At 38.7% G+C, this 25,375-nt stretch overlaps 1 protein-coding gene across 1 annotated transcript in view; it reads right to left on the reverse strand.

Annotated features, from left to right (window-relative positions):
• TENM2 (teneurin transmembrane protein 2) overlaps window positions 1–25,375 on the reverse strand; it is a gene marked incomplete at both ends in the record, with an annotated part of 1,201,679 nt that overhangs the window by 992,499 nt on the left and 183,805 nt on the right. The window contains one exon of the mRNA XM_082835729.1: window positions 72–370. Coding sequence (XP_082691855.1) covers window positions 72–297 — 226 coding nt within the window. The remainder of the gene's footprint in view (window positions 1–71; window positions 371–25,375) is intronic.

Consider the following 25,375-nt stretch of genomic DNA (forward strand, 5'->3'; position numbering starts at 1 on the left):
TCTCTCATCGACGTGCAACAGTGCAAGCATGTAAGACAGCTCGGACCATCAGTGTGGTCAGCTCTACATACCTTGTCTTGGGAACTCATCTGACTCCCGGTGAACGAGGTCTGTGACTCGGTTTCCATAGTGCATCCTGCTATCGTGGTCATAGGCCTTCAGAGTCTCGCTGGAGCTGTAGGACTTCTGCGTGGGCACGCGACAGTCTTCGCTGTCTAGGGAAGAACTCGTGTAGCGACACTCTTTGCCACACCGCCCCCTGGTCAGAGAGCGGTGTCGCCGATCCTTGACATCCATTATCCAGGTCCGGCAGAAGGCCGATGCTTTCCGAAAAGTCAGGCCTGAGTTTGGGCACTTGTCACTTGGCCACCTAAAAACATCACAGGAGAAAAACCCAGATTGTGATCCTAAGAAATGTTGCTTTCAGTTCTGACTCACGCCCTGACTCAGATAAAAACACAAGAAGGCAAATTTGGTCAGCGCTGCATCATTTCTTCTGCAAACGCTTAATGTATACTTAAACAATCAGCCTTAATAGAAGAACTCGACACAGTAAATTAATTCTCTTGCTGTTTAATTGAATAGATTTGGGAAAAAAGTAATAGCAAAATAACTCATCTTTTGATTTTCTATATGTACAAAGATGGCATGATAAGTCTGTCACTCTAATGCAAGATCTTACTGCAAAGTGGTTCAAAGCAAATCTGATTTTATTCCACTTTAATTACACTCTGTTTTTGCTATCGAAGGACTGGGGAAAAACAAATACCAAAATTAAATAAATAAAAATAAAAGAAAGGCGTATGAGGCGTAAATATATGCTGGTGATGCTTTAGTAATGGTACCAGGTCACATTCGACTAACATAAAATTTGCCTGGCTGCGACTGGAGAATAATAATGTAAGGCATTCTTGACATGCAATCTTCCTCTGATTTCTTTAATGAGCCTTCAGGAAACTCCTCATCTGTTTTCTCTTCTTCGCAAATCTGTATCTTGGACACACCTGGTCTCTTCTTTCCCCTAGTCACCTACCTACAGGACATCACCTTGCTCACAGAGGTCTAACTGGCACAACCCCGTGACCATCAACCTAAGCCTACCCATACTGTCCTTTTCATGGCTGGGATATCCACTGTGGCAAAGAAAAACGGGGAAGAGCACTGAACACAGTAGGTAAGCTGATGCAAAGAAGCCTTTCCAACATATGACCTGGCAACCAGGGAGCCCCACAGCCTGCTGCTTAACACCCCGGGCCTGGAAATATACACAAACATCATTCAGAAAACACTAGCCTTCTACCTAGCAAACAAGACCAAAACACTTAGATGCCACTAAGCTCCAAGTGATAGGCTCTTAGTGATTTCACTGGCCATGCAAAATAGCCTGGACCATAGGGAAGGGCCTAGACAGAAGAGGAAAATACAAATTTTCATTAAAATGGCAAATGCAACCCAGAGCCAGTGTAATGATTTTTCTCTAGGCTACTGTTGCTCACTGCCTCCTCAGTATGTCAGGAAATACTTGGGGAGCAGATCTGTAGTTTGGAACCCCTCTACTCTTCTTTGGTTATTTACCACGCTGTAGTGGGATGCCTGTGTATACCAAAGGACTAGCTTGGATGCACAGCAATGTGGATGGCATCTGCACCAAGACAGTGGAAGCCAAGTTATCCCTTCCTTGTCCTTTCATACCAAGAGGTCCTTCTGGATCTCATGAACCCTCCCTAATATAGAGTATCAAACTGCCTGTAATTGTGAACACCTTTGTTTGACAACTGGCAATGAAAAAGAGGGTATACCTGTTGTAAACAACAAGCACAGTTGTGCTGTTGCCACAGTCATTTATAAAAAGTTTAATTCTCAGTTTCTTGGAGCCTACAGTTCCTGACTTAGGAAGCAGAGAAGCATCTTTGAGAGTCACCAGTCAAGACCCCAGAGGACACAGTCAATGTCAGCGTGGAAGTTTTTGCTGCTGCAGAGTGAATTCAAGTGTCTTAACATTAAAGCAATTTCTAGATGTCCAAAAACCTCTCCCTTAATTCCCAATGTGTGATCTCAACATTTTAGAATCCATATTACAGGCTGGTTAAGAGCATGGCTACTGGAGTCTTGTTGGATGCCAATCCCATCATGGCCACTGAGAAGCCAGAGCCCTTGTAAAATTACTCCTGGCCTTCAAACTCCATTTCTCAAACAGTGAAAGTGGAAAATAATAGTATTTATTGCATAGAGTGTTTATAAAAATTAAAGTAGATACTGTGGTAAAGCTCTCAATATGCTGCCTAACAACATGGTAGGGACTCTATAAGAAGTGTTTTTTTTTTTTCTCCTCTGAATGATTAAAAACAATTTTTTGTCTTAGGTAAGTAGTTGCAAATTTGCATAAGGCAGAGGGTAGAGATGATCACATGAGTCCCTGAAACTCAAACTTCTAATGATAGATATCAATACCTGAACAACACACAGATAAAGGAAGACCTTTAGCACCTACCGAGGATGTGTAAGAACGTGTGCACCAATAATGAGGAGCCACAAGTGTTTTTTAGGGGATTTGGCTGTTTTTAATGGATTTTATCATTTTCTTCTCTTCTGCTGCACTTTGAGTTTTTTCTTTTTAATGTTTGCAGTGTTCCTAACTCATGAAATCCTATCTCCTCTAATTTGCATCATACTTTGGAAAGTGCGCTGACTTTCTACATGTGTATGTATGTGATTTTATTTTACACATATTTTTTTTTTAAATCACGCTCTAAGAGGGAGCCTAAAGGCTTATTACCTATTTATAAAGTACAAGAAATTTAGTGTCTGGACATTTTGACTTCTAATTTGGTTGCCTAGTGATCTTTTCCCACTAAACTCCTCTTTCTTAGCTATGCCCTTGATAGTTCAGTTTGTCAGCAATGTCACCTCCAGATAAATGATAGACATTTATATAAAATGAGGTAAGAAAATGACAAATCTTAGCCAGGAAAGCTAATTTCTTAGGAAACCGAGCAGAGTGCACAGACTGTCGGACTGTAGACATTTTGCACTTTGCCTACTCTTTAACTATTAATTTCCAATATAAAAAAAGACAAAACAGGAGAATTTATATTAAAATCTGGGTCTTGAGCGTATCATGAAAAATCGGGCAGTCTAGAAATGCCCACTTCCAAAAAGATGGAATAAATGTACTTTTACCTATTTCTCCCATGAGGTACAGCTAAAGACCCTGTATAATATATATGAAACAACCATAAGAAGAATCTGAAAGGTGGGAGTAAGAGGTCGACTAACTAGTGCCCTCAGGACTCAAGGAACAATACTGTGGTGAGTTTCTGATATTTCTTTTGGCCCTATATATCTCAGACTTGGAGCTAAAGACACTGGCAACCCAGACACAGCAACAGACCCCGACAACAAAAGTTCCAACGAAAGTTTGCTTCCTCTAGCCAAAGGACTATGAAAGGGGCAGCCTAACAAGAGAGGAAACATTTAGATACTAACCATCTCACTCCAGCCAAACAACATAGAAAATTCAGTAGCCCTACTCCTACTTTCACCAGCAAAAGCCAAGTGCGGAGCCTAGATTTCCATGCTGCTGAGGAAGCGACAAGGCATCCCAGCCCCAAACAGTGGTTTCAGAGAAGACTAAGAAGGAAGCTAGACATTCATGCTTTTCAGGAAGTCATGAGCCCATCCTTTCCTCAGAGAGAGCCTGGCCTTCCACTCCCACTGGGTGGTAATAAGGTGCCACTCTCCTCTGCTGGGGTGGTATAGGAGGAGGACTAGTGGAGACTCAGGACTTTCATTATCACCCAGTGGAAATGAGTCCTTCTGCCCATGGTTGGTGGCTGTTGGTATCAGTAGACATCATGCGGGGAGGAGTAATGAGGCACTCCTATCCCTACCATTGAGGGAGGTATCAGTGGAGGTCTAGTGGGGAACCAGAACTCCCAACTCCTCCCCTCTCCCAGCTCCTAATGAGGAACTATCTGCCCTTGGGTTCTGGCAAAGACTGAGTAGGGAACCTGAACTTTTATGCCAAACTAGCAATAATGAGGTGGAATCCTTCATCTAACACAGCAGTGTCAGGGGAAACCAACTATAATAGAAGGTTTAAAATAAGTCATAGACTCTCATAATACCCCAAATGTCCAAACTTCAGAAAAAAACAAAAACCCGTCACTCCAAGCACTAGAAAGGTTTCAAACTGAATGAAAAGAGTTTAATCAATAGATGCCAACACTGAGAGGACAAAGATGTTAGAACTATTTGACACAGATTTTAAAATAGCCATCATAAAATGCCTCAATAGCAATTATGGACACACTTTTAAAAAATGGAAAATAGAAAGTCTCATTAAAAAAACAGAAAATCTTAGCAAACAAACAGAAGATATAAAGAAGACTCCGATGGAAATTTTAGAAGTGAAAATTAACATAACTAAAATAAAAAACCTTAATAGATGGGTTCAAGAGAAGAATGAAGAGACAGAAAAAATGATGAGGGAACTTGAACACTGAACAATGGAAATTACCCACTCTATACAGTAGATTAACAAAGACTAAAGAAGAAAAAATGAACAGAGCCTCAAGGATGTATGGAATGATAGCAAAAGACTTAATGTTTATGCTGTCAGAGTCCCAGAGGAAAAGAAGATGAAAGAGGGGCTGAGAAAGTGCTAAAATAGCAACTGGATACATCCAAATTTGCCAAACACATAAAGCTACGCATTCAAGATGCTGAACAAACCCCAAACAGAATAACTCCAAATGCATCCATTTTAAGATATATCACAGTTAAACTTCTGAAAACTTAAGACAAAGAAAATCTTGAAAGCCATGAAGGAAGAATGACACCTTACCTATAGGGGAAAGCAATCTGAATGAAAGTAGATTTCTCATCATACCATGGAGGCCAGAAAGAAATGGCACAACATTTTTCAAATGCTGAGAGAAAGGAAGTTTCAACACAGAAAACTAGATCCAGTGAAAATATGCTTCTAGAATGAAGGAGAAAACATGACATTCTCAGATGGAGGAAAACTAAGAGAAATTATGACCAGCAGACTTATTCTAAATAAATTGCTAAAGAGGTAGTTCTCTAAAACAGAAAGAAAATAATAAAGTAATAAATCTTGGAAATAGTGAAAGAAGAAATAAGAAAAAAAGAAAATACGTGGCTAGCAAAAATATTAGTAAAGACAACAGACATTCTCCTTTTGAGTTTTCCAAATTATTTTTAATGGCTGAAGTAAAAATTATAACACTGTCTGATGAGGTTCTAAATATATGTAGAGGGCACATTTAAGAAATATTATAAATGAGGAGGGTAAAAAGATATAAAGGGAGGTAGGGTTTCCACAATTTACTCTAACTGGTAAAATGGTGAAATCAGTAAACTGTGATAAGATATGTAGGCATAATGTAACAACTAAAAAAGCTATACAAAGAGATGCACTCAAAAACACTATAGATAAATCAAAATGGAGTTCAAAAAATGTTCAATAACCACCAGGAAAGAAGGAAGAAAAAGAAAGAAATGAAAACTAGAGAGAACAAGAGAACAAATAGAAAACAAAGTGTAAAATGTCAGACTTAGGCCCTAAAATAGCAATAATTACGTTAAATGGAAGCGGTCTAAATACATGAATTAAAAAATAGAGATCTTCAGAGTGAATTTAAAAATATGACCCAACTCTATTCTGTCAACAGGAAGTAACTTTAAATATAACAATGTAGACATGTTGAGAGTAAAACAAAGGAAAAAGATATATAATGCAAACATTGATAAAAAGAAAGCAGGAGTGACTATATGTATATTAGATAAAGTGGACTTCATAGGAAAGAAAATTATCAGAGACAGAGAGGAGCATTATATGATGATGAAAGGACCAATCCTCCAAAAAGAAGTAGCAATTCTAAATATGTATGTACCAAAAAACAAAAAAAAAAAGTTGCAAAATATATTAAGCCAAAAATAACAGAATTGAAAGGAAAAATAAATAATCCATAATTACAGTTGGAGATTTCAATGCTGGAGTTTCAACAACTGATAAAACAACTAGACAGAAAATCAAGACTGGTACAGAATCAAAACACCATCAACCAACAAGACCTACTCAATACTTACAGAATATTCCTCCCAACAACAGAAAATTGTATATCCTTTTTAAGTGCCCATGTAACATATGAAGACAGGACATAGCCTGGATCATAAAACAAATCTCAAAAGTTTTGGAAGAACTGAATTCATACAGAGTATGTTCTCTTACCACAATGGAATCAAACTGAATCAGTAACAAAGTTGAGAAGGAAATCTCTATAAACATTTGAAAACTAAACAGCACTTTTTCTAAATAATTCATGGGTAAAAGAAGTAGTCTCATGCAAGATCAAAATATATATTAAAGTAAAGGAAAACGGATATATAACATATCAAAATTTGTGAGAAACTGCTAAAGCAGTGTTGAGAGAGAAATTTACAGAGCTAAACACATTCACTGGAAAATAAGAAAAGTCTCAAACCAATAATCCAACTTCTAGATTCTAGAAAAAGAAGGAAAAAGAAAAAAAAAAACCTCAAAGTATAAAGAAGGAAGGGAATAATAAAGAACCACATTAAATAAAACTGTACACATAAAAACAATATAGAAAGGCAATGAAACAGGTTGTTTCTTTGAAAAAAAATCAATAAAATTGACAAACTTCTGGCAAGAGTGACAAAGTAAAAAGGAAGACACATGAGATATCACTAGAGACCTTAATGGCATAAACAAGATTCTTAGAGAATAATTCAAAGAAATCTACAAACGTAAAGTTGACAACAAAGATGAAATGGAGCAACAACTCAAAATCCTAAGAATATCACAAGTCACCTAATACAAAACGGATCATTTGACTCACCCTGTGACTAACAAGAAAATTTAATTTGTGATTTTAAAGCTCACACACTATACAGACTGCCAACAAACACATGAAAAAATGCGTAACATCATTAATCATTAGAGAAATGCAAATCAAAACTACAATGAGAAATCATCTCACACCAGTCAGAATGGCCATCATCAAAAAATCTAGAAACAATAAATGCTGGAGAGGGTGTGGAGAAAAGGGAACACTCTTGCACTGCTGGTGGGAATGTAAATTGATACAGCCACTATGGAGAACAGTACGGAGGTTCCTTAAAAAACTACAAATAGAACTACCATATGACCCAGCAATCCCACTACTGGGAATATACCCTGAGAAAACCATAATTCAAAAAGAGTCATGTACCAAAATGTTCATTGTAGCTCTATTTACAATAGCCAGGAGATGGAAACAACCTAAGTGTCCATCAACAGATGAATGGATAAAGAAGATGTGGCACATATATACAATGGAATATTACTCAGCCATAAAAAGAAATGAAATTGAGCTATTTATAATGAGGTGGATGGACCAAGAGTCTGTCATACAGAGTGAAGTAAGTCAGAAAGAGAAAGACAAATACCGTATGCTAACACATATATATGGAATTTAAGGGAAAAAAAATGTCATGAAGAACCTAGGGATAAGACGGGAATAAAGACACAGACCTAGTAGAGAATGGACTTGAGGATATGGGGAGGGGGAAGGGTAAGCTGTGACAAAGTGAGAGAGTGGCATGGACATATATACGCTACCAAACGTAAAATAGATAGCTAGTGGGAAGCAGCCGCATAGCACAGGGAGATCAGCTTGGTGCTTTGTGACCACCTAGAGGGGTGGGATAGGGAGGGTGGGAGGGAGACGCAAGAGGGAAGAGATATGGGAACATATGTATATGTATAACTGATTCACTTTGTTATAAAGCAGAAACTAACACACCATGGTAAAGCAATTATACTCCAATAAAGATGTAAAAAAAAAAAAAAAGCTCACACACACACAAAATCTCAGACCCAGATGATTTCACTGGAGAATTCCATCAAATGTTTAAAGAAGAATTAGCACCAATTCTATAAAATCTCTCCCAGAAAACAGAAGAAGAGGAAGCACTTTATAATTCATTTTATGAAGTTACTTACACTGATACCATAACCAGACAAAGACAGTACCAAAAAACAAACTAAAGACCAATATTTTCCATGAATATAGATGTATAAATTCTCATATTAGCAAGTATAAGTCAACAATATATAAAAAAATAATTATACATCTTGACCACATAGGGTTTTTTCTGGGTTTGCAAGGATGGCTCAGTATTTTAAAACCAATCAATGTAATCCACCATATTAACAAGCTAAAGAAGAAAAATCAATAAATGTACAAAAAGCATCTGGCAAAAATCTACATCTACTCATGATAAAAACTCTGGAAAAAAATAGTAGAGGGAACTTCCTCAACTTGGTAAAGAGTATCAAAAAAGACAAACAAAAAACCCCTACAGCTAACATTATACTTAATGGTGACAGACTAAACACTTTTCCCTAAGGATGGGAATGAGGCATGGATGTCTGCTCCCATCACATTACTCAACACAGTGTTAGAAATTCTAGTCCACACAATAACACAAGAAAGGGAAATAAAATGCATACAGAGCAGAAAGAAGACATACAACTGTCCCTCTTTATAAATGACATGGTGGTCTATGTAGAGAATCCTAAGAAAACTTGCAGAACTAACTGAGTTCAGTAAGATTATAGGATACAAGATAAAACATGTAAAAATCAACTGCATTTCAGTATACTAGCAAAGAACACATGGATGCCAGAATCCAAAGTACAATGCTATTTATAATTTTCAAAAAAACCCAGAAACACTTAGATGTAAATCTAACAAAATGTGTACAGAAATGGTAAGCTGAAAATGATACAACACTAATGAAAGAAATTAAAAATCTAAATGAATGAAGAGCTATAATTTGTTTATAAATTAGAAGAATCATCATAGTAAAAATACTAATTTTCCCCAAATTGATATATAGATTGAAATTTGTATCAAATTCCAGCAAAACTTTTTATAGACACAGACAAGATTATTCTAAAGTTTATATAGAAAAGGCGGAGGAACTCAAACAGCTGAAACAATTTTTAAAAAGTAAGAAGCAAGTGGGAGAAATCATTCTACCCCATTTTAAGGCTTATTATAAAAAGATGTTTGACATCATTAGCCATTAGAGAAATGCAAATTAAAATCACAATGAGGTATTATTACAGAATTGTAAGAATGACAGAATGACTAAAATTTAAAAAAAAATAGTGACAACACTAAATACTGACAAGAATATAGAAAAACCCTCACACACTGCTGGCCTAGATTTAAAATGACACAGCCACTTTGGAAAACAGTTGAGCAGTTTTTAAAAACACTAAATGTGAACTGCCATACAACCCAGTACTTGCCCTGCTGGGCACTTACTTATTCCAGAGAAATAAAAACTTGTGTTCACACAAAAACCTACATACAAATGTTTATAGCAGAACGTTTATTCATAAGAGCCCCAAACTGGAAACAACCCAGATGTCCTTCAATGGGTAACTGGTTAAACAAAACACTGGTGCACCCCTGACAGGAAATACTACTCTGATAAAAAGGAATGAACTACCGATATAAAGTAAAATCAGGGTGACTCTCCAGAGAATAAGGCTCAGTGAAAACAGCCAATTCCAAAGGTCATCTACTGTATGCTCCATTTATATACTATTCTTGAAATGACAAAATTATAGAAATGAGAACAGACTAATGGTTGCCACGGAGTAAGGAAAGGATGAAGGTGTGAGGAAAATGAGTATCGCTGTCAAAGGTCAACATGAGGAATCCATGCTGATGACGATGTTCTGTATCTTGGCCGTATCAATGTCAAAATCCTGGTTGCGATGTCAGACTACAGTTATGCAGGATGTTGCTACTGGTGGAAGTTGACTAAAGGTACCACAGATGTCTCTATATTACCTCTTGAAATAGTACATGATTCTGCTTATGGTTACATGGTTATAAGAGCTTAATTGAAAAAATTCTAATCAGACAATCCAGCAAACCATCATGAAAACAAATGCCTAATTTGGGAGGTCAATTTTAAACTGAGTTACAGGGACTTCCCTGGCAGTCCAGTGGTTAAGGCTCCATGCTCCCAATGCAGGGCACACAGGTTCAATCCCTGGTTGGGGAACTAAGGTCCCACATACTGCACAGTGTGACTAAATAAATAAATAAATAAATGTCTTGTTAAAAAAAACAACTGGGTACTATGCTCCAAATTATTATTATTATCATTAGTAGTAGTAGTAGTAGTAGTAGTAGTATCATCTTACCTCTCCTTTTGATTTTATAGACAGTGTGCTTCACTTATTTGAAACCCCTGCTTGGCCAATATAGGTCACTATATTTGTGAATTTTGGTACAAAGGAAAAAGAAACAATTTTGTGGCCCCTGGAAAGGATCACAAAGAGCCAGTTACAAGATAAGAAGCAGCATCTGCCAACATACTTTTCTCCTTAAGGCAATTCTAAAATAATAAGATAATAGTCTTAATTTGAATATGGCTAAATATCCATCCTTTACTTAATAAAATGCATGTATTACCTCCTATGGACAAGCACTCTGCCTAGTTGTCCTTGAACGTGAAGGTCAACAATTCATGTGGGGAAATGTAAGTTTAGAGACTGATTTTAAAAAGTAATTAAAATTTCCTTGAAGCAGGAGGAAAGATGGTAACCAAAATTATAAATCTTTCCCCAAGCCTCTGCCTTTTCCGGCACTGAAAAACGGCCATCACTGGACGGCAATGCTTCTGCCAGCTCGTTACTGCTATGCTGAGGTTTTATTCTGTTACATTCCTCATTCCCTCCCTTGAAGAGTGTTCACACTGCTTTTTTCATCAGTTGCCTAAGTGGGTTCCATCACTTTAGCAGAAGAGACTACAGAGATCTTGCCTGCAAGCCTTTGTCTAATTAACTAATCCTATGAGCTGTAACACTGTTCACTATTAACTTTTCAGATTATCCTACTACTTTAGGGGGTTGATTTGTTAATCACTGACAGCCCATCTGAGATGTGTGTGTGTGTGTGTGTGTGTGTGTGTGTGTGTGTGTGTATGTAAATATGTGCATGAATGATGCATAGGTGGATTTTAGGTGTGTCTAATGGAGAGCTACAGTTTCCCTGTGACAACGAATCTTGCAGGCGGTTGTTTAAACGTGCCTCACCCTCATTATTGGTCTTTGATCACACCCTGGGCATTGTTTCACTGTGCTTGAATATCTGTATCTTATAAACTGACTGCAGACCTCTGAGGGGCGTGGTACCAGGAAAGCCAAATGTCCATCTGATTTGGGACTCTGTCAATTCTGAATACACATCAACGTGCCCACATTTATTCCCCGTTTCAAATTGTGATGAATCATGAAAGAAGTTTATCCACAAAGGTGTGGGAAAAGAATTAGTGCAATGGGAATCCAATACTCTTGTTTCCGAATTTGAGCTGGTGTCACAGATATTTCAGAAATCCAATAAAAAGTTTCATTATATGAGCACGTTTTTCATTTAAAAATATATATTTTTAAAAGCTCAATCTGAAAGCTTCTGTAAAATATCTTTCTTCCTCCTGATAACATGTTAATTGGATTGCCTACTTGTTTCTTAAATAATGCAGGTGTCATGTTTCTATGTTTAAAAAGATGTAATGGATAATGCATGGTCCCTTTATCCTTAATTCTTCTGCAAATTTTGCCTATTACCAAAAGCAGAAACGCTAGCTAAGTCAACCTAAAAACAGTGCATTCACAGATTCCTTTCCTGTGTACTAGAACTCCTCTGTGAAAGCGGTTTATTTTAAAACCTTTAAAGCACCAAATGAAATGCAATACAGGACCCACACATAAAAGAGAGAGGAGGAGGGAGTCCCAGTCTCACTCACTCAGCCTTCCCTACCCCCAGATAGGGCTTTAAAAGACACAGTGTGAAAACCAGACTGTGTCCTGGAAGATTTCCAGTCTCTCCTCTTAGGAACATTTAAGGACAAGTCTGAACATAGATACACTCCAAAATATCTCGAGACAGACTATTCCTGTGACCTCTGAGTGGACCAGGGAAAATCTGGTTTACAAATCTACAAAAGTGGAAGATAGTGCCCTGGTAATTTAATGCACTAGTAAATAAGAGGTCAAAGGCAATTTGCTTTCTGTTCCCCTGTGCTGTTATATTGATATGTCTGGGGATAAAAAGCCAACTCTGGTTAATGTCCAGAGCAAGAAAGGATAAGCAAATTCACAACTGTACCTTGCTCTCTAGCTTCAGAGATACATATTGCTGCTTTCTAGAATCGGTTAGGGTCCCTGGAGCCATTTGCGCAGGAAAAGGTGAAAGCCTTCCCCGGATCTCCTGCCTATAAATTTTACGAATTGTGAAATGCAATGACATTCCTCTGTGCTAGAAATCCCCGTGAGCTAAAGCCACAGAGGGGCGAAGGGCAAAATATACCCTGTAAGTCCAAATGTTTGCCATCATGGTCCAACCTTGTGTGCTTGTGTATATTCTTATTTGCATAGCAATGAGAAGGCAAGAGTCTATGTCAGATTGGTATTTAGTCTAATTCCACGCCTTTTTTTCCCTCTCTCCAGTCCAAACTGTTTAACATTCACAAAAGTCAGCCTGGTTACACCTCCTGCTAAAATTTCAATATGAAATGTGGAAGTTTACTGAAGCCTTTGCCTCCGCAGCTCCGCCTTCCCCACACGCAGGCCCCTCTGCTCGTCTCCTATGCTCCTTTCTGCCACCCGAGATCAGGAGCTGAACAGACGGCTGCACCTTACGCACTGACTAAGTGACCGTAACCACAAAGACAGTCCCTCCCCTGCTCCTCTCCGCCATGCAGAGCTCAGAGAGCCTGCAGCCTCCAAACCTAATGAAGGAAAGTAATCAACACCCGCTTCCCATCCCACTGAGCGTGCCTTCCTGTACATGAGGCAGAAAGCAGCAGCAAATAGTCATGGGGAGCGGAGGGTATCCGACCACAGGTTTCTAGATGGAATGTTAAAGTCAAAATCATCGTCAAGTCAAACTCCCATTTAATGAATGCCTACAAAGTGCCAGGCCTTGAGTTAGGCTCCTTACGTAAGTTATCACTCATTTTGTAATCCTGCGACATGGGTATACTTAGGCGTGCTTTGGAGATGGGGAAATGGAGATACCAGGAGGTTGTGACTTGCTTACTCCACATACCTAACAAGTGTTCATGCAGAGACTGGGACTGGGAGTTATCCAAGGCCTGCCTTCATGACAAAACTCAATTATCCTATTTCTGGGTATTTATCCAAAGAATATGAAAACACTAATCTGAAGAGATATCTGTACCCCCATGTTCATCCCAGCATGATTTACAATAGCCAAGATATGGAAATGACCTAAGAGCCTATCAATGGAGGAATAAATAAAGAAGATGTGGAATATATATACAATGGAATACTACTCACCCATAAAAAAGATGAAATCTTGCCATTTATGACAACAAGGATGGACCTTGAGGGTATTATGCTAAATGGAATAAGTCAAACCAAGGAAGGCAAATACAGTATGATTTCACTCATATGTGGAATATATAAAATAAACAAACAAACAAAACAAAATGAATGAACAAACAAACCAAACAAAAACTAACACGTTGACACGGAGAACAGAGCAGTGGTTACCAGAGGGGAAGGGGCTGGGTGAGGGTGAAATGGGTAAAGAGGATCAATTATATGGTAATGGATGAAAAATGCGGGGTAGTGAGAAAAAAAATACTAGTAACTCAGAAAAAAAGGGCAGTCTTAGAAAGTTCTGTTATGTCCCTTTTAGTGATTAGATCTGTAACTGTCTGAGAACCCAGTTCCCCCAGTCTAAGGCAGTTGCCTCACGAAAGTCCCCAACCACATCACAATCCTGATGTACTCAGTAAGGGAAACATCTGATCAACTGGCCATGCAAGCACCTCTTTTACATCATGAACAATGGAAACAAAGGAGAAGGACGTCGTGAGAAATCTCATGAAGAGATGAGAGGGATAGGCCTCAGTTTCCATACCTGAAAAATGAAGACAAGATGCCTACTCTGAAGTTAATGTGAGAATGTCAAAGGGGCACATGTGAATCTTCTAATAACAGATGCTCAAATTGTGACAGACCTCACCACCATCACCATCATCCTTATCATGGCCATGAGTCATCAATATCGCCGAGCCATGAAAAATTGCAGTAGCTGTTACCTAGTGATTCCCAAAGTATAAGTCAAGCACCACTATTCCAAATAATATCTGTTAGGGTGCTACATTTCTGAGCTCTAAAGGGTTAGCACTGTATCACCTTCTTAAGACGGACACACAGGTACTAATATCCCCATTTGGTATTCAATCTTTGCTGCATGAAAGTTTCACTAATACTGAACATCTGAAACTGAGATGTTCTAACAACATCACACATTCTTTAGCAAATCAGATGCACTTTGCCCTGTATTTTAAACTGACCATATTAAGTTCATCACAGAAATAGCACATATGATAAGGAGAAAATGAAATGAAAAGGATTAGTTTGTAATTAACTCACTATCAGTTCAGAAAGGTAGATCCTGGTAAGTGGAAATTCTGTTATTTGCCAAAATTAAGTGTTGGATATAGAAATGTAAGATTTGAGGACTTGGGACGGGTCTAAATTACTCTATATAATAAAGAGAAATGTAGAAATGTCTTAAGGAAGTAGGTGCAGGGACTGGAACCCAGAGGAATTTACACAGAATATGGGAAGGATGTAAAAGAGCCATTTTCAGAGAGGCAGAAAGAGAATAGGTGGAGAATGAAGCTATCTACTAGAGACATTTAGAGCAGGATGCTAAAGGGTGATGTCAACTCACTGCGCTCCACCCCTCACCTAAAATAAGATTTGGGGGAGGGGGTTCACAGCACAATCAACATGCATAATTTTTGTTATAAATTTGATTGCATGTGGGTGTGAGAATGGAGGCAATATTTTCTATTATTTCACTGTTATGGGAAAGCAAATAACACTCACTGAAGACAACTTCAGTGGTGACACGGTGCAAGAACTGAGGTGCAAAATCCAGAAAGGGATAATAACAAGGAGAGAATTTCGCTCTGTATCTGAAATGCTTTTTGAGGGCAGGGACCTTGTCTCCTGACAGTGAAGCTATTTCCAGGAGCAGATACATTGCAGAGAACCCACCACTGAAGAACACCCAATAAAGCTATGTTTAAAATACCTGTGCAGGCTTCCCTGGTGGCACAGTGGTTGAGAGTCTGCCTGCCGATGCAGGGGACGCAGGTTCGTGCCCCAGTCCGGGAAGATCCCACATGCCGCGCAGCGGCTGGGCCCATGAGCCATGGCCGCTGAGCCTGCGCATCCGGAGCCTGTGCTCCGCAACGGGAGAGGCCACAACAGTGAGAGGCCCACGTACCGCAAAAAATCAATCCATCAATCAATAAATAAAATAAAATAAAATACCTGTGCATCTACATAGACGCATCTAAAAAAAACAAAAATGGGAAAAATATTTGAAAAGTCTTAGGCAATTTTTGTCTTTCTCAGTATTTAATTAACTGCCTTATATTGCTCATGTCTATTGTTAGCTTGCAGGATTTACATAAGAATTTTCATACAAATTTTGTGAAGGAGTTCCTCCTGCTTCAAACAAATACAATGTAAGTGTTCTCTTTCAAGATAGCTTCTGCTTCCTTAAGTGGAAAACAAAGCATAGATATTGCTAACTGCTTGGAAAAGTTTTAGATAGTACTCAAAGAATAGGAGCTGGACCCTGACATGAGGTGAAGTCAGATCGGTGGCCTACCTTTACAGCATCGTTCTGTGGCCTATCATGACCACATGTCAAGAATCAACAAACATATCTGTAAAGATCCAGGTAGTAAATTCCCACCCCATCCCCACCCTCACTCCCACCCTGGCCCTACAAGGTAGGATCTATTGCAATTACTCAACTCTGCTACTGTAGCACAAAAGCTGACAGAGAAAACACTTAAATGAATGGGTGTGTTTGTGTGACAATAACACTTTATTTGCAAAAACAGCCTGCAAGCTGGCTTTGACTCTCAGGCCACAGTATGCCAAACCTTCCTTGCTCAGTGGAGATAGCAATCAAAAGCAAGAAGTTTGGAATTCTGGCCAATTATTAGCTTGAAACTCACTATGCCTCACCAAGGATCTCCCAGAGAAAGAGGACTTTCTTACTAGAAATTTTGTAACAATGTTGAATTAACATAAATAAGACATTCCTGATGAACAAGAGTGGGGGGGGGGCACTAACTAAAACAACATAACTATAGGCAATTGCTTGTATTTAGAAGTTTGCTGATTTGAAATTGATACTTTTTCTTAGGCTACAAGCCAAAGCTGTGCATCTCTTGAGAAGACAGACGTGCAGTTAACTGCTTTTGTAACAGTAAGCTGGAAATTTGACCTTTTTACATAATATGTGTTTAGTTTTTCCCTGACTGCTCCTGCTAATTATTATTTTGCCAATTCTTTTCTGGCATTTAGGTTTGTCAAGTGAGTATTAAAAGCGCCAATGATATCAAATTTTTTTTTTCTTACATCACTCTTTCTCCTGTGTTTATGTCTCTATGTCTTATTTTGCATGTATGAGATAGAAGGTGATAATTCATTTACCAAATGACCAAAAGTGTTGATAGTTCAAGTTTCAAAATCCAGAAGAACACAAACCCCCAGAAAGAAGCTCATATTCATTCTGGCTGAGAAGGGTATTTACCAAGAGGTAAGGAGCAAGAATTTAGGTAATAGCTTAAGAGTTCATTTATACAGACCTTTATTAAAAGGACTCTTTGTAACCTCTGTTTACTATTGTAGTTTGGTTGTAAATCAGGTAATATGAAAGAGGATTAGAAAATGCAGAGCCCAATAGAAAATTCTGTGCAAATTTAAAGATAACTCAATAACATCAATCTCAAAATTATGTACTTGCATTCCTGAATTTCCTAATGATCCCTCAAGGTATACCATTATATTTTTACAGCCATTAGCACTGCCATTTACCAGAAACATAATGCTTGTAATCATACAAAGGTTCAAGGAAATGAAAGTCTCTCACATTTGCCTACTACCCTCTGTTGTCTAATATAGTATCAAATGTTACAATAGTGTAAACTCTTCCATACTTGTGGATAAAAGCCTCTGCGGGAGACATATGTGATGAACTGCCTGAAATACAGAGGTAGCTTCTGATTTTTGAGACGGAAATGTTCCCTCCCAAAGCAATTACCAACATCCCTCATGCTATAAAATGTTTGTGTTCTGGTACAACTGCCTGGAAAGTGAATCTGCCTTCTTCCTTGCCTTTGATTTTAAAAATGGAGGGTCACTCTTGTGGGGAAAGAATAAAGGCACAAAGAGGTCATCAAAACCCCACTTTCAAAAGACATACACTCTTTAAATCCTGGGAATGGAAAAGAAACCCATGCTTGATAAATTAATATTGGTCTTCAATAGATGTTGCTAGAAACCCTAAGTAGTCAGGACTGTTGGGAACATCAGCTAAGGACCCAAAGCACAAATGACTGAGCAAACAAAAGAAGGGCACACACCAGAATCAAATGTCAGTCAGATTCTATCAAATGCCTTCTCAGATTCCCCAGCAGGATAATGTGCAATTTTCTGTGGGGACTCAAATACCACTTCGTAACACTTTATGGAAGCAGCAGGATTTTTTAAAAGTAACAGGTTGATTTGGCCAGCAGGACCAGTTGATAACACAGAGCAGAGACAACTCAACATATATTGAGGGATGAAAAAACAGAGTTACACGTTTCCTATAAACCACAGTTGAAGAGATTACAGATGGCATTAGACTGTCCTTACTTATAAAAGGTGATTCACATATCATGGGACATTCATGTTTTATGATTTGGCATGAGCTTTATCCCAAATTGTCATTAACCTATGTACCTAGATATCTGCAATCTTTCATTTACATGAACTGGAAAGGTCTCAATTAATATACCGTGTGAGAGACTATATTTGCTAACTCTTTAAACACCAGTATACACATTTTATTTAGTTACCCCATCCCCATTTTACCAATGAGCAATAAAATGAAGCTTGGCTTAAGATTACATAAAAGTAGCAGAGGCTGGATGTGGATCCAGATATCTGGTTTTAAACCCAGATTTCACCAACAAATGCTATCTCCTCTTGTTTCTCTTCCATGTCCTCTACTGTTTTTTAACAATGGGTTAAAAATTCTACAGTGTAAAAAATGACCTCAAGTTTTAAGAACTTAGAAATGACTCTATGTCCAGCTACCTCTTTTTATGACTCAATTTTGGAAAATTAAACTTTATTTCCAGTAAGAAGAAACTTCAAAAACAAATGAATGACTTTCCAACTCTTAATCAAGGTTCAATTCCTTGACCTCTCTTTCTGTGTTAACGCCCTTTCCCTTATAACCCAAGTGTTTTTATGTGATTTTTAAAAAATTAAATTTGAATTCAAATTCATTCCAGGGGAATTTTGCACCTCTCCTTGAGACGATTAGTGACCATCTGCACTCTCACAATCATGAGAAGTGATCACTGCAATAAGACACTAAAAGGAGAGGCTCAATTGGTTGAAGGAGGAAAAGAGTCAGACATTCCATAACTGGGTCTTGACTTCATTCAGCCTCTATGCTTTTCACTAAACAAGCACTTACTGTGCATTCCAAATAATCAGGAACTCTGCTGAATGTGGTGGATAGAAAACAAATAAGACGGGGACTCTGTTCCAAGCTTCTCACCCACTCCCTGGAAGCCAGACCCAAGCACAGATACTTAATGTACGTTTGTTACAATGTCAGTGCCATGAGCAATGTTATATAATGACCATATTATAAAATTTATCCAATCCCCACTTCTTCTGTTTGATTGGAACAGGGGTGAGCACATAACCCAAGCTAGGCCAATCAGAGTATCCTCTCTGGCAATATGGAAATATCTGGAGGTAAAGAAGGGACTAATTGAAATTGACTATATTTGAGTAGTTGGATCTGTAATTCACAAGCTTGGAAAATGTGAGGCTGGAACCCCCTGCTCATAAAGAGATAAGCAGATGCAGAAGAAATGAGTTTGCAGAGTGAGAGAAGAATAAAGCAGTTACACAGAGATGTAGGATTGAGAGTCCGTATGATTTTCCAGCCACTAGTTCTAGTACCTTCCAAGGCTATGTAGAATTCTATACTCTGATTCACGGAGACATCTCTATACCCTTAGAAAAAAACTTTCCATTTCAGCTTAAATCAACTTGAGATAGTTTCACATATTTGGAACCCAGAAAGCCCAATTTAAGAAGCCACCACCTGAACTTACCTAAGGTAAACCTCCCACCCTGTATCTCCCATCCTAGCACAATATAAGCAAAAAAAACTTTAAAATGGCCATGATGCCCACCTTTCCCTTTGTTTATCCACTCTGGCTACATCTTCTCTGGAAAGACTTTATTATTTTCCTTTGCACTTGGCTCATATAAGAGTTAGCTGTTTCAGAGAATAAAATCCTAGGCTGAGAAAGCTATTTACCCGATTTTCCATCTGACCTTGCACATATCTTGGGCATCCAAATGCCTAGGTACAATTTAATGATGCTAACAAGTCTGTCTGCCAGTTGGACTTGCTAAGCACATGTCGGCAACATTCAATGCCCTAGATGTGTAAACTGCTGAAGAAATAATAGTATTTCAGATGGAAAAAGATCCATGGCCTGGTGACAGAAGTGTAGCTCTCAACTCACTTCAAGTAGGGGAAGACATATAGGAACCATACAGGTAGAAACATCTTGACACAGTGCTTCCTTAGGTCAATTTGGGGAAGATTCCGCAGTGGGATGACTCCCTATTCAAGAAGCCAGTGAAGGCTTCTGTTCCTTTGCAGCTGCCAGAGGGATTGGAGGATGTGACACACACGCCATGGGAAAACAGCCCAGAGTTTAGGAACAAAACACACACTACTCAACTGTCACATTTCCTTAATCACTCATGAATATATTTCCATATGCAGTAACAGCCAAATTATTTCAAGCATGTCCCATCTCATCTACTGCATCAGGATTTACCAAAAAAAAGAAAAAAGAGAGAGGGACAGAGGCAGACAGACAGACAGACAGAGAGAAGCTAGGATGTGAGTGGAGGTGAGGAGAACACATCCCTCAGGCCAGTGGCACGAGTTCATAAATGTAACATTTCCATGCTAGCCCTATAACCATATGCCAATCTTTCCATTGCTTCTGCAAAATAAATAACAATATCTAAAATATAAAAGCACAGTCTCTTCATTTTCAGATCAATCCTTCAGGAAAATCAACCTTTGGGAGAATCTGAGACCTTCAATTTCACATCTAAAATAGTCACTCTGGCTACTTTTTTATTCTTTTATTTTATTTATTCAGTGTTTGACCTAGTCCCAGCTACCACAGATGCAGTGCAAATGATAGAAATATTTTTTACTCTTCACTGGAAAAAGAGCAGAGTTGCCTAGCATTTCGGAAGGTTTTAAAAATCAAGAGAGCAGACAGCAGAATAGTAAAGGCTGGCATGTAAAAGGGCAGTATAGAAATATTAAAAAATTAGAAACATAGGATTGAAGGACATTTTATTATTTTAGCATATAGGGAATCGCCAGAATGTAAGTTAAAATCCAAGTAGGATACGTAAAAACTAGTGGGTGGGTGGAATCCACAGTATTCTAGTTTGAGGTGCGAACACTATTAATTCTCTGCCTCAATCTGCTCACTTTTCTCCTGGGGTAATATTTAAGAGTTCAGTCTCTGAGTCCATACACATGGTTTTGAATTCCAACTTGAACACCCTATGCTAACCCTGACCCTTGAGCAGAATTCTTAGCCTGTCTTCATCTTTCATTACTCCTCCGTGAACAGAGAGTAATAATCCTCACTTTTCTAGGATAGTACCGTAAGGACTTAGAGTGACCATTCTATAATACTGATGAAGGAATGTAGTGCCTAACACAGAGTAGGCCAAATACATGCCAGCAAGTCTACGATAATTTGTTCGTTTACTTAAAACAAAAAGGCAGAGGGAAGGGAACGTGATTTGGCCAAAGCCCTGTAACTGGATTGTAATAGAAGTGTGTTTAGACATAATCATACTCCGGAAACTTAAACCCTGGCAATATACTTGGAAGGGCTCCCAGAATATCTTCTCAGGTGCGTATTTGAGACCAGAAGGTATATCTCCTTTAACCCCTTTTTCCACCAAGGTTTGTTAAGCAGCTACTGAGTCTACGGCAATTCTGCTCCTTGACCCTCCGTCCCTCTTATCTCCCTTATGCCAGCTTGCCTACCCTCAAGCTGACCAGTGCACACACATTTTATCACTTAGGAAAAGCAATGGAAAGAGTTGGCAAGTATACACTGTTGTTTTCTTGCCCTGTCCTGCTAAGTTGTAACATTTTAGAATCTCACAAACCCATGGGTGGCATCCTTCTTTAACTCTCCAGGTAAAGGAAGGGAGGGAAGGAGGAGGGAGGGGGGAGGGAGGGAGGGAGGGAGGGAGGGAGGGAGGGAGGGAGGAGGGAGGGAGGGAGGAGGGAGGGAGGGAGGGAGGAGGGAGGGAGGGAGGGAGGGAGGGAGGGAGGAGGGAGGAGAAAGGAAGGAGGGAAGGAGGGAGGGAGGGAGGGAGGGGTGGAGGGATTAAGGAAAGATGTGATTGTTATTGAGAGCTTCTTATCTTCTAGGCAAGGAGATAAGAGCTTTCCTTGCATTACCTCTTCCAATTTCCCCAGTGAGCCTACCCAAAGGTACACCTGTTTTTAATTTAACAATTAAATTAAATATCTTAATAATCCTGTTTAAAACAAAGAAACAACTTAATTTAGTATCATCCCATTTAATAGATGAGGAACCTTAGGCCACTGGCCTCAAGTCAAACAGCTGGTGAGTGGCAGAGCTGCTTTTGAACCCAGTCTGATTCCAGGACAGGAGCTGCTCAGCTCTCCCCCTGGAGAGCATTAAAGAAACGGGAGACCCAGGGGACTTGGCTGGCTACTCCAGAGAGATGCTTTGTGTGTCTTTCAACTTAGAACAATTATAAGGTACCATAAAAAACCGGGAATTTATTCAGGACAGGCTATATCCAAACATGTTCAAAGAAAGCACACCAAAAAAAAAAAAAAAAAAAAAAATTCCCTGTGGGGGAAGACTAATCAAAGAGGTTTTTTGAAGGATATAAATATTGAAGCTTTAATATTTCAATTCATTATTTGTGACCTGCTTCTTCCGCAAAAGAGAGAAATGGTCCCCTTCATCTTCTGCCTAGGAAAACTATTTACTCTCTCCTCCCTTCCTCAATTCATGCTGCTCTCTTCGCCTGGATGCGGATAACAATGGTGATGGCGCTGGTGATGATGTGATGACAATCACTATAATAAGAGCTACCATTTACTGAAAGCTACTTTGTACCAGGACCTATGCTAAGAATTATATATGTGTGAATCTCATTTAATGCTCACAACAGTGATGGGGAATAAGGAGAACTGCTCTCCCCATTTTACATATGATAAATCTGAGAGTTAAAGAGGCTAAGTAACGTATTAAAGGTTACACATGCAGTAAGTGCCAAAGATGGGACCAATGACCAGGCATCATAACCTCTATGTCATCTGTTAGACCTTCTGCTGCCCTATCCTCTTCACCTAAAGCTGTGATTCTTGCACTTCAGTGAACATCAGAATGCCCTGGGAGGTGTGTCAAAACACAGATTGCTGTCCCAATCTCAGAGTTTTTTCACACAGTAAGACTGGGATGGGGAGGGCACAGGAATCTGCACTCTTTATAAATTTCCATGTGACTCTGATACTTCTGGTCCTGGGACCAGAACTTGGGAGAACCACTGAGCTAATAAAATCTTCTGTGTTTTTGCACCTGTAAAATGGGACAACACTAGGACCAAACTCATAGAGATCTCATGAGGATTTAAAGATCTTGTGCATGAAAACTCTTAGAGCTAGCATCCCAGGCGGAGTAAAGGATCAGCACATTGTGGTGTTGGTCATTATTGCTGTTGTTTTATTGTCTGAGGCCAAGCTCGAGTTTTACTGAACAGTCTAGCTGGACTCGTTTTCCTTTCTACGTCCTTATATTGCCTTTGCACCACCCCACGCCAGGGATTACACTTTATTTTATGTTGATTACATAAATGTCTAACTTTCAAGGCAAACTGTCAATACTACAAGGCAGGGAATTAATATTCATCTAGATAGTTTACCTATCTTCCACGGTGCCTAGAACAGTGCTTCATAAGCATTTATTGAATTGTTTGTTGTTCATTAATGAAATGATTCAAAAGCAGAGAGTAAAACTAGAAGAGATTTAAATTATATTACTAGATTCAATTCAGCAGAAGATTTAGTAAGATCCCTTAGGTCTCCTGATTCAGAGTCTAATGCTGGCCCTCAGTTTGTTGCACAGACTTAGATGTAACCATGGAAGAAGAGATAAACAGCCGATGTAATTACAGTGACATAATGGTTAAACTTTTATAGCTGAGGGGAGCAGCAAATAGGATTTTAAAAATCAAATTAAAGCTGTCATTCCACAACATTACGTTTCCAGAATTTTCATTTTTTAATATTAATGATTTTTTTCTCCAAAAAGGAACAAACAATGCTAATTCTACTGCTACAATACTGTTAATGAAGAAATAAAGAATAATTTATCATTGCATAATTAACACAGTACAGTTAAGCATGTTTTAATGATTTTGTATAATGGCCTCTCATAACTAGATGATACTTGCTAGTCATAGTGGAAAAAGAAAAAGAACTACACTATGAATAATTAATGAAGATGGATAAACTGACCAGGATTTTATTTTATTCTTTTACACAAAGTGTTTGCAAGATCTCTTGCTGTATTTTGGCAGTGGTTTATTCCTGAATCTGTAGGTGACCAGATGGTTAGTAAAACATTTTAACTGATTTAAGAAATGAAAGGCTAAGAAATAAAAGGCTAAGAACGCAACCCATGCAAATCAACATTCTTTCTTCTTCTTTGCTTCCAAATGGTACCAATTCTTAACTTACAAAATAGTACCAACTCTTAACTTTCCAAACGGTACCAACTCTTAACTCTACTGGTGCATCAGACTTTGAAGGTAGGAGAATACTCTTATCTTGAGCCATTTATGATCCCTTACATTTATGAGCTGTACTAAGGCTATTTAGTGAAATTTTCTCTTAAAAACATTTCAGGGGCCAGGAGTTATGAGCAGAGAAAAAAAATCAAAGAGGAATAAAGATTGTAATAAACATGATCTTATGGCTACGCTTTCTCTAAATGTTGTTACCAAAAATAGACATACGCATTATTGAAGGATGTATCAAGAGGAAGTGCTACAAAAATTTCAACATCTACATTTAATCAAAACAGGTGCATATTCAAGTGTGAGTTACTGTTGGGCTGGGGAGTGAAAGGGTGGGGTGGACTGAGTTACGCTTCAGCCACTGCACGGCCACATCCAACCTGAAGACACATTTATTTGACTCACATATTATTTAAATCCTATTTTAGTGTTCAACATATGCATATTGAGAAATTACTCTTAAAATATATATTTCCAGCTGCTCTTTAGAAATCAGATCACCCAGCAACACAACATACAATCTGCAGAAGATTGTTGGTGGCTGCCCCCTTTCACCAGAAACTTGTGTCTCCAGATCTCTAGTTTTCAATATTCTCTGTTGTCTGGCACTCTATCCTATTTCATTGTTTACATACCTGCTTGACCCCTGCTGACATTTACATGTTTGACTCTGGTCTACCATATTTCCAACCCAGTGGTTCTCAAAGTATGGTCTCCAAACCAGTAGCATCAGCATCACCTGTAAATTTATTAGACGTACTAATTCTCAGCCCTATTCCAGGCCTACTGAATCCGAAACTCTGGGGATAGGACCCACCATTCTGTATTTAACAAGCCCTCCAGGTGATTCTGATGCCCATTCAGGTTTGAGAATCACTAGTCTAGCACATTCTTCTTGCATACCCAAGCCTTAAGAAACTTATTTATTCTTGTCTTGCTTTCATTTCCAGAAACCTGTGAAGGATCAATAATGGTGGAGACATTAGTAAAAACCATTTTTTTTTTTAGAAAATGTCCTACAATGTGCATTTACACAAGGTTTCCATACAGTTATAACTCTTAAGACAACGTTTTTTCTTCACCATTGTACGTGGTGCCTAAATCTTTCACTCGAACATGGTGGAAATCCACATTGCATGCTCTCCCACGAGTTGTAACCAACTACAAATGTGCCAATCAGAAGAAAACAGAAGCCTTAGAAGCCCATGGTGGCTTACAGACCCTTGGCTTTAGTGAATTCTGGCAGACAGGATCCCTAGTCTCACCTCATCGTAAAACCCAAAA

The sequence above is a fragment of the Leucopleurus acutus genome, assembly GCF_964270905.1.
Source record: "Leucopleurus acutus genome assembly, chromosome: 3".
Classification (NCBI taxonomy): domain Eukaryota; kingdom Metazoa; phylum Chordata; class Mammalia; order Artiodactyla; family Delphinidae; genus Leucopleurus; species Leucopleurus acutus.